Raw genomic sequence first — 9,746 nt, 5'->3', positions numbered from 1 at the left:
ATACAATATACAGTCACTGTTTAATCCTACAATACAATATACAGTCACTGTTTAATACTACAATACAATATACAGTCACTGTTTAATACTACAATACAATATACAGTCACTGTTTTATACTGTTATACAATATACAGTCACTGTTTAATACTGTTATACAATATACAGTCACTGTTTGATCCTACAATACAATATACAGTCACTGTTTTATCCCACAATACAATTAATAGACAGTCACTCTTTAATTCTGCAATGCAAAACAAAATCAAAATTTCAGGGAGAATTTGGTTAGTTTAAATAAGGTTGAACGTACTTTGCTAAGCTTGGAATCGGTTCTGGAGAATACATCACTAAACATGGACTTGATGACATCCAGACAGGGGATGACATGCTTAGCCAGGATGATGTCAAAAAGCAAGTCTGGACAACTGATCCACAACGACCAGATCCTCATAGCATAGCTGTAAGTTTAAACAGTGTCACTTTAAGTAAAGGCTTTGTGTATACAGATATTGTCACACAAAAAATGTTAAATCTATATAACTTCAAAATGTTGTCCCAAAAGTACTGTGTAATCCAATAAATTCTCATAAAAAAATCAAATTCATGTTTAAGGTAGGAGTCATTTTGAACTTATATAAACCTATATATATATATATACACACTAGCTATTTAATTAAGATACACTTAAATAAAAGACATTGACTTAAAGAAACAGGAAAAGCGTTATTGATAAACACTTATTGAAACAGACATAGACTTATTGAAACAGACATATAGACTTATTGAAACAGACATATAGACTTATTGAAACAGACATAGACTTATTGATGAAAAGACTTACTGGAACAGACATACAGACTTATTGATATCTACATGGACTAAATAATACCCAAAACTTAATTCAGACAGACTTATTGATACAGACATAGATTTATTGGTGAAAAGACTTACTGAAACAGACATATATACTTACTGATACAAAGAGTAATTCACAGATACTATGATACAGAGATAGAGATCGAGCCTTATTGATAATGGTATACTGTACATGTATAGGCTCATGTTAGAAGATATTTACCATTCACTTTTCCAACGGGACACAATGTCAGGATCCACATTGTGTTCCTTTGCTATGTTCTCAAACATCTTAAACAGGTAGCAAACCACTGGTGGCACACGCTTCTCATCCAACACATTCTCAAACACAGCATCTATGTATTCCATAAGTGTTAACTGTAACATCAAACACAGCATCTATGTATTCTATAAGTGTTAACTGTAACATCAAACATTACATTTATGTATTCTATAAGTGTTAACTGTAACATCAAACATTACATCTATGTATTCTATAAGTGTTAACTGTAACATCAAACATTACATCTATGTATTCTATAAGTGTTAACTGTAACATCAAACATTACATCTATGTATTCTATAAGTGTTAACTGTAACATCAAACATTACATCTATGTATTCTATAAGTGTTAACTGTAACATCAAACATTACATCTATGTATTCTATAAGTGTTAACTGTAACATCAAACATTACATCTATGTATTCTATAAGTGTTAACTGTAACATCAAACATTACATCTATGTATTCTATAAGTGTTAACTGTAACATCAAACATTACATCTATGTATTCTATAAGTGTTAACTGTAACATCAAACATTACATCTATGTATTCTATAAGTGTTAACTGTAACATCAAACATTACATCTATGTATTCTATAAGTGTTAACTGTAACATCAAACATTACATCTATGTATTCTATAAGTGTTAACTGTAACATCAAACATTACATCTATGTATTCTATAAGTGTTAACTGTAACATCAAACATTACATTTATGTATTCTATAAGTGATAACTGTAACATCAAACATTACATTTATGTATTCTATAAGTGATAACTGTAACATCAAACATTGCATCTATGTATTCTATAAGAGTTAACTGTAACATCAAACATTACATTTATGTATTCTATAAGTGTTAACTGTAACATCAAACATTACATTTATGTATTCTATAAGTGATAACTGTAACATCAAACATTACATTTATGTATTCTATAAGTGATAACGGTAACATCAAACATTACATTTATGTATTCTATAAGTGATAACTGTAACATCAAATATTACATTTATGTATTCTATAAGTGATAACTGTAACATCAAACATTGCATCTATGTATTCTATAAGAGTTAACTGTAACAACAAACATTACATTTATGTATTCTATAAGTGTTAACTGTAACACCAAACATTACATTTATGTGTTCTATAAGTGTTAACTGTAACATCAAACATTACATCTATGTATTCTATAATGGATTTTCACAACAATTGTGTTCATTAATCCCAGAAATGAATAACCTTGTGACCAAGTTGTTCCCTTGATCTTAGTATGCACCACTCTGCCCTTCCTAACCTTTGTCAGTAGCCCTTTGCTCATGCTTACATCAGCAGCCATCAGCTGAATCTTAGCTTAGTGTGCAGCAGTCTACTCATCCTTATTTAAGTGTGCAGCAGTCTGGTCATTCTTATTTAAGTGTGCAGCAGTCTGATCGTTCTTACCTTAGTGTGCAGCAGTCTGATCATTCTTACCTTAGTGTGCAACAGTCTACTCATCCTTATTTAAGTGTGCAGCAGTCTGGTCATTCTTATTTAAGTGTGCAGCAGTCTGATCGTTCTTACCTTAGTGTGCAGCAGTCTGATCATTCTTACCTTAGTGGACAGCAGTCTGATCATTCTTACCTTAGTGAGTGTGCAGCAGTCTGATCATTCTTACCTTAGGGTGCAGCAGTCTACTCATCCTTATTTAAGTGTGCAGCAGTCCGATCATTCTTACCTTAGTGTGCAGCAGTCTGGTCATTCTTACCTTAGTGTGCAGCAGTCTACTCCCCCTTATTTAAGTGTGCAGCAGTCTGATCATTCTTACCTTAGGGTGCAGCAGTCTACTCATCCTTATTTAAGTGTGCAGCAGTCTGGTCATTCTTAATTAAGTGTGCAGCAGTCTGATCGTTCTTACCTTATTGTGCAGCAGTCTGATCATTCTTACCTTAGTGTGCAGCAGTCTGGTCATTCTTACCTAAGTGTGCAGCAGTCTACTCATCCTTATTTAAGTGTGCAGCAGTCTGGTCATTCTTATCTTAGTGTGTAGCAGTCTGGTCATTCTTATCTTAGTGTGTAGCAGTCTGGTCATTCTTACCTTAGTGGACAGCAGTCTGATCATTCTTACCTGAGTGTGCAGCAGTCTGATCATTCTTACCTTAGTGGACAGCAGTCTGATCATTCTTACCTTAGTGTGTAGCAGTCTGATCATTCTTACCTCAGTGGACAGCAGTCTGATCATTCTTACCTTAGTGGACAACAGTCTGATCATTCTTACCTTAGTGTGTAGCAGTCTGACCATTCTTACCTTAGTGTGTAGCAGTCTGATCATGCTTACCTTAGTGTGTAGCAGTCTGATCATTCTTACCTCAGTGGACAGCAGTCTGATCATTCTTACCTTAGTGTTAAGCAGTCTGATCATTCTTACCTTAGTGTGTAGCAGTATGATCATTCTTACCTTAGTGTGTAGCAGTCTGATCATGCTTACCTTAGTGTGTAGCAGTCTGATCATTCTTACCTTAGTGGACAACAGTCTAATCATTCTTACCTTAGTGTGTAGCAGTCTGATCATTCTTACCTTAGTGTATAGCAGTCTGATCATTCTTACCTTAGTGTGTAGCAGTCTGATCATTCTTACCTTAGTGGACAGCAGTCTGGTCATTCTTACCTTAGTGGACAGCAGTCTGATCATTCTTACCTTAGTGTGTAGCAGTCTGGTCATTCTCACCTTAGTGGACAGCAGTCTGATCATTCTTACCTTAGTGTGTAGCAGTCTGCCTTAGTGTGCAGCAGTCTGATCATTCTTACCTTAGTGGACAGCAGTCTGCTCATTCTTACCTAAGTGTAAAGCAGTCTGATCATTCTTGCCTTAGTGTGTAGCAGTCTGGTCATTCTCAGCTTAGTGGACAGCAGTCTGATCATTCTTACCTTAGTGGGTAGCAGTCTGATCATTCTTACCTTAGTGGGTAGCAGTCTGATCATTCTTACCTTAGAGAGAAGCAGTCTGATCATTCTTACCTTAGAGAGAAGCAGTCTGATCATTCTTACCTTAGAGAGAAGCAGTCTGATCATTCTTACCTTAGAGAGAAGCAGTCTGATCATTCTTACCTTAGTGGACAGCAGTCTGATCATTCTTACCTAAGTGTAAAGCAGTCTGATCATTCTTACCTTAGTGTGCAGCAGTCTGATCATTCTTACCTTAGTGTGCAGCAGTCTGATCATTCTTACCTTAGTGTGCAGCAGTCTGATCAATCTTACCTTAGTGTGCAGCAGTCTGTTTAGGTACAGCTCTTCAATGAGTACTTGTCTCCTGCTTTCCTTTTCATCTTCCTCAGGGAATACCTATCATAAATATATCAAGTGCTAAGTGACATTTCAGAGTGCTGATAAGGAAAGTGGTCAATCAATTTTTTCATTCAATAATATATTTATATATCAAGAAATACGAACATTTTGGTTTGATAATTACACAACTGTTGTTGGTCTGAGAACTACACAATTGTTGCCGGTTTGAGAACTACACAACTGTTGTTGGTTGGACACCTACACAACTGTTGTTGTACTTAGAACTACACAACTGTTGGTGATCTGAGAAATACAACTGTTGGTGGACTGAGAACTACACAACTGTTTTTGGTCCAAAAACTACACAACTGTAACTGAGAACTATGTATACACAACTATTGTTGTACTGAGAACTACACAACTGTTGTTGTACTGAGAACTACACAACTGTTGTTGGTTGGACACCTACACAACTGTTGTTGTACTGAGAACTACACAACTGTTGTTGTACTAAGAACTACACAACTGTTGGTGATCTGAGAAATACACAACTGTTGGTGGACTGAGAACTACACAACCTTTGTCTGCCATGGTACTCACCATGTGCCACTGTTTCTCTGGTGACATACTCATATAACTGGTCATACTATGCTCACTCAACAGAACATCATTCATTGAAGTTGCTTCTGTATTATCTGTGAAATGGAAAGAAGATGTAATTTTAAAATATAACAACAAAGAAACTCTAGATCTTTTTAATTTATAGTAACTTATTAGCAACATATTTCTCCAAACAAGCAGACAATCTTCATATTTCCCTGTAGGTCAAATGACAGTGATTGACCTGTTGTTATGAAAATATTGGTATTGAGTCTGGTCATAAAACAATCTGGAACTTTTAGAATTTTTCAAAAAGCCAGTGATAGGGTCATATTTAAGAAATTGCTATAACATTATCAACTATAGATGAACAGGAATTTCAAATACACTACTGTAAGATTGCTGGTAGGTATTTTAGCTTGAATCAACTTACAATAAAGCTCCTGATCATCCGGCTCATCAGAAATCAGTAGGGCCATACAACTGCCATCTTTAACATTGTAGTGTTTGAGAGTGTTACGGCACACATACCCCTCACGTTTTGTACTTGTCCTATCTATGTCATTCAACACCAATTTACCACCTTTCCCAGCATGCCACTCTGAAAAGATATTTCCTATTCGTCACACATACACAATTAACTCACCCTTGGCATGGAGTGTGAACAAAATCAATAAAGAAATGATATGACCAGAGAAGTAACGCTGAATCTTGAACCTCTGAACTCAGCAAATCAGCTGGACTAATTCAAAACATTTATCTAACAGCAAAGGTGATTGTAAACAGGTTCTTATAACACAACCAGTGAAAAGTTTATATTGTGTTTCAATGACTATTGCGATATGTACTCATCTTTACCAGAAAAAGATTGTTAAAACATATTTCCTATAAATGTACATATGATGCATGGTCGAGCCAACAAATCAATTCTGCTACACTTTGTTAAATACCTAGTCATAGATGTGTGAGAGTCTATGAACCCCCTCATCTTGATTCATCTTGAGATCCAAGAATCTTAAACATTAACGCAAGTAAAGGAGTCAAATTTGTTGGAAATTATGATGATTCAACCCTATACCGTGTAATACCTGCATGACTTACTGAGGACAAGTCACACCTGTACAGTGTAATACCTACATGACTTCCTGGGGACAAGTCACACCTGTACAGTGTAATCCCTGCATGACTTATTGAGGACAAGTCTCACCTTTACAGTGTAATACCTACATGCCTTCCTGGGGACAAGTCACACCTGTACAGTGAAATACCTGCATAACTTACTGAGGACAAGTCACACCTGTACAGTGTAATACCTGCATGACTTATTGAGGACAAGTCACACCTTTACAGTGTAATACCTACATGACTTCCTGGGGACAAGTCACACCTGTACAGTGTAATACCTACATGACTTACTGAGGACAGGTCACCATGTACAGTGCAATACCTGCATGACTTACTGAGGACAAGTCACACCTATACAGTGTAATACCAGCATGATTTACTGAGGACAAGTCACCCTGTACAGTGTAATAACTACATGACTTACTGTGGACAAGTCACACCTGTACAGTGTAATACCTGGATGACTTACTGAGGACAAGTCACACCTGTATAGTGTAATACCTGCATGACTTACTTAGGACAAGTCACACCTGTACAGTGTAATAACTACATGACTTACTGTGGACAAGTCACACCTGTACAGTGTAATACCTGCATGACTTATCGAGGACAAGTCACACCTTTACAGTGTAATTTCTACATGACTTCCTGGGGACAAGTCACACCTGTACCGTGTAATAACTACATGACTTACTGAGGACAAGTCACCCCTGTACAGTGTAATACCTACATGACTTACTGAGGACAGGTCACACCGGTACAGTGTAATACCTACATGACCTACTGAGTACAAGTAACACCTGTACAGTGTAATACCTACATGACTTACTGTGGACAAGTCACACCTGTACAGTGTAATACCTACATGACTTACTGGGGACAAGTCACACCCGTACAGTGTAATACCTGCATGACTTACTGAGGACAAGTCACACCTGTACAGTGTAATACCAGCATGATTTACTGAGGACAAGTCACACCTGTACAGTGTAATACCTACATGACCTACTGAGGACAAGTAACACCTGTACAGTGTAATACCTACATGACTTACTGGGGACAAGTCACACCTGTACAGTGTAATACCAGCATGATTTACTGAGGACAAGTCACCCTGTACAGTGTAATAACTACATGACTTACTGTGGACAAGTCACACCTGTACAGTGTAATACCTACATGACTTACTGAGGACAAGTAACACCTGTACAGTGTAATACCTATATGACTTACTGAGGACAAGTCACACCTGTACAGGGTAATACCTACATGACTTACTGAGGACAAGTCACACATGTACAGTGTAATACCTACATGACTTACTGTGGACAAGTCACCCCTGTACAGTGTAATACCTGCATGACTTACTGAGGACAGGTCACCATGTACAGTGGACAGGTCACACCTGTACAGTGTAATAACTACAGGACTTACTGAGGACAATTAAGTCACACCTGTACAGTGTAATTCCTACATGACTTACTGAGGACAGGTCACCATGTACAGTGGACAGGTCACACCTGTACAGTGTAATAACTACATGACTTACTGAGGACAATTAAGTCACACCTGTACAGTGTAATACCTACATGACTTACTGAGGACAGGTCACCATGTACAGTGCAATACCTGCATGACTTACTGAGGACAAGTCATACCTGTACAGTGTAATAACTACATGACTTACTGAGGAACCTGTACCGTGTAATACCTGCATGACTTACTGAGGACAGGTCACCATGTACAGTGTAATACCTGCATGACTTACTGAGGACAAGTCACACCTGTACAGTGTAATACCTACATGACTTACTGAGGACAGGTCGCCATGTACAGTGCAATACCTGCATGACTTACTGAGGACAAGTCATACCTGTACAGTGTAATAACTACATGACTTACTGAGGACAATTAAGTCACACCTGTACAGTGTAATACCTGCATGACCTACTGAGGACAAGTCACACCTGTACAGTATAATACCTACATGACCTACTGAGGACAATTCACACCTGTACAGTGTAATACCTACATGACTTACCTAGGACCAGCTCATCGGGTGTAAAATGTAGTTCAGAGGCTGCCTTGTTTTTGTAGATTTTGTACATACATTTGGCTTTGACCTGTGTGATGGTATCACAGTCCAGCACTGTACACATGTAGCGCAGTTCCTTTCTGCCATTCAAGTCCACCTCCAATGTCTGAAGCATACATGATCAAATTTTAACCAACCCAATTTTGTTAGACAGAAAGAAATTGTCACTATTTAATCATCCAACATTAATACTATATACATGTACTAGGAATCAACACAAATTTGATAGAAAGTTGTATTTTCAAAGCTCTGAAACAGAAACTTATTGTGTGTGAAGACTGAAGTCCTATAACCTCTTCAGAAGACATGTGTTAAATTTCTGATATAAAGTGAAATTAAGAGCTTACGTTGAGACTATAATGAGACATCAGATTTCAAATATAAAGAATACAAACATAGGGTGAACACAGCCCTCACTAGTAATCATACATACTACTAGTACACACCCACCAGTACTCATAAAATCTACCAGGAAACTGTAAAGTTTTCGTGCACTCAATGTTAACCCTTCTTGTACTTGAAAAACTTACTAGGGACTCGTATTGCAGGTCCATCTTCAGGAGGCGTTCCTCAGCCAATGTATCTTTGGCCTGCAAAGTAACAGCGTCGATTGGACCCTTTTCCATTACTGTCTGTGAGGCCTTGTACAACATGAAGAGTTGCTGGCCTCCTCCACCCTACAATGTAGATATGTGTTACCTTTGTATACCCTACAATGTAGATATGTGTTACCTTTGTATACCCTACAATGTAGATATGTGTTACCCTTGTATACCCTACAATGTAGATATGTGTTACCCTTGTATACCCTACAATGTAGATATGTGTTACCCTTGTATACGATGATCTGTTTCACCAGATACCCTGGGTAATAACAAAGGGCTGGCCGGTCAGTATGAAACATGGCTGATAAAGGGAAACAAGAACTGAACTTCAATCCTTCATTCCAGCAGCCTATTGGTCAATTTTCAATTCACCCTTAACACCCCTGAAGACATATCTTATTCAAAGGTTGGAAAATGTTATTATCAAATTTCAGGGGTGAATGAGTTAAAGACCTCTTGGTTATTCAGCAGAAATACTTCAATAGCTTTAACAAATTCGACCTCTGTTGATCTTGAAGTTAGGTCAAGGTTATATTCATGTGAACATACTTGATAGCACTTTATTCCAGCATGCTACTGACCAAAGGCCTCATGGTTATTCAGAAACATTTTTAAAACAAACAATATTGATGCTTGACAGCGAACTTAGGTGAGCTAAAACCATATTCCATTAGGTAATGATATTGTATACTTATCAGGTGAAAGTGGGTAGATAGAACGTCTTCAAAAAATAAGAATGTTTAAAATTATAAATACTTATCAATCTGTGTATGTTTGTATTAGGATTTTCTGAAGACACACCTTAAGGTATGGATACAGTGACAGGGCCAGCCAATTAGACAGCAGTTTCTGTGTGATGGAGTCGGACCTAAAACAATAATTGTTTCATCATTAATTTGTAAAAGT

At 37.3% G+C, this 9,746-nt stretch overlaps 1 protein-coding gene across 2 annotated transcripts in view; it reads right to left on the bottom strand.

Annotated features, from left to right (window-relative positions):
* The window catches only part of LOC110447645 (plexin-B2-like), a 99,338-nt gene that overhangs the window by 11,063 nt on the left and 78,529 nt on the right, over positions 1–9,746 (bottom strand). For both annotated transcript variants that reach the window (XM_021493484.1, XM_021493485.1), the window contains 8 exons: positions 9,642–9,708; positions 8,766–8,912; positions 8,182–8,341; positions 5,449–5,616; positions 5,016–5,110; positions 4,389–4,472; positions 1,082–1,236; positions 314–461 (listed from right to left, as the gene is read on the bottom strand). In XM_021493484.1, the coding sequence (XP_021349159.1) occupies positions 314–461; positions 1,082–1,236; positions 4,389–4,472; positions 5,016–5,110; positions 5,449–5,616; positions 8,182–8,341; positions 8,766–8,912; positions 9,642–9,708 (1,024 nt within the window). The remainder of the gene's footprint in view (positions 1–313; positions 462–1,081; positions 1,237–4,388; positions 4,473–5,015; positions 5,111–5,448; positions 5,617–8,181; positions 8,342–8,765; positions 8,913–9,641; positions 9,709–9,746) is intronic.

Source organism: Mizuhopecten yessoensis, unplaced genomic scaffold (assembly GCF_002113885.1).
Source record: "Mizuhopecten yessoensis strain PY_sf001 unplaced genomic scaffold, ASM211388v2 scaffold3555, whole genome shotgun sequence".
Lineage (NCBI taxonomy): Eukaryota > Metazoa > Mollusca > Bivalvia > Pectinida > Pectinidae > Mizuhopecten > Mizuhopecten yessoensis.
This window is presented reverse-complemented; position numbering and strand designations above follow the sequence as displayed.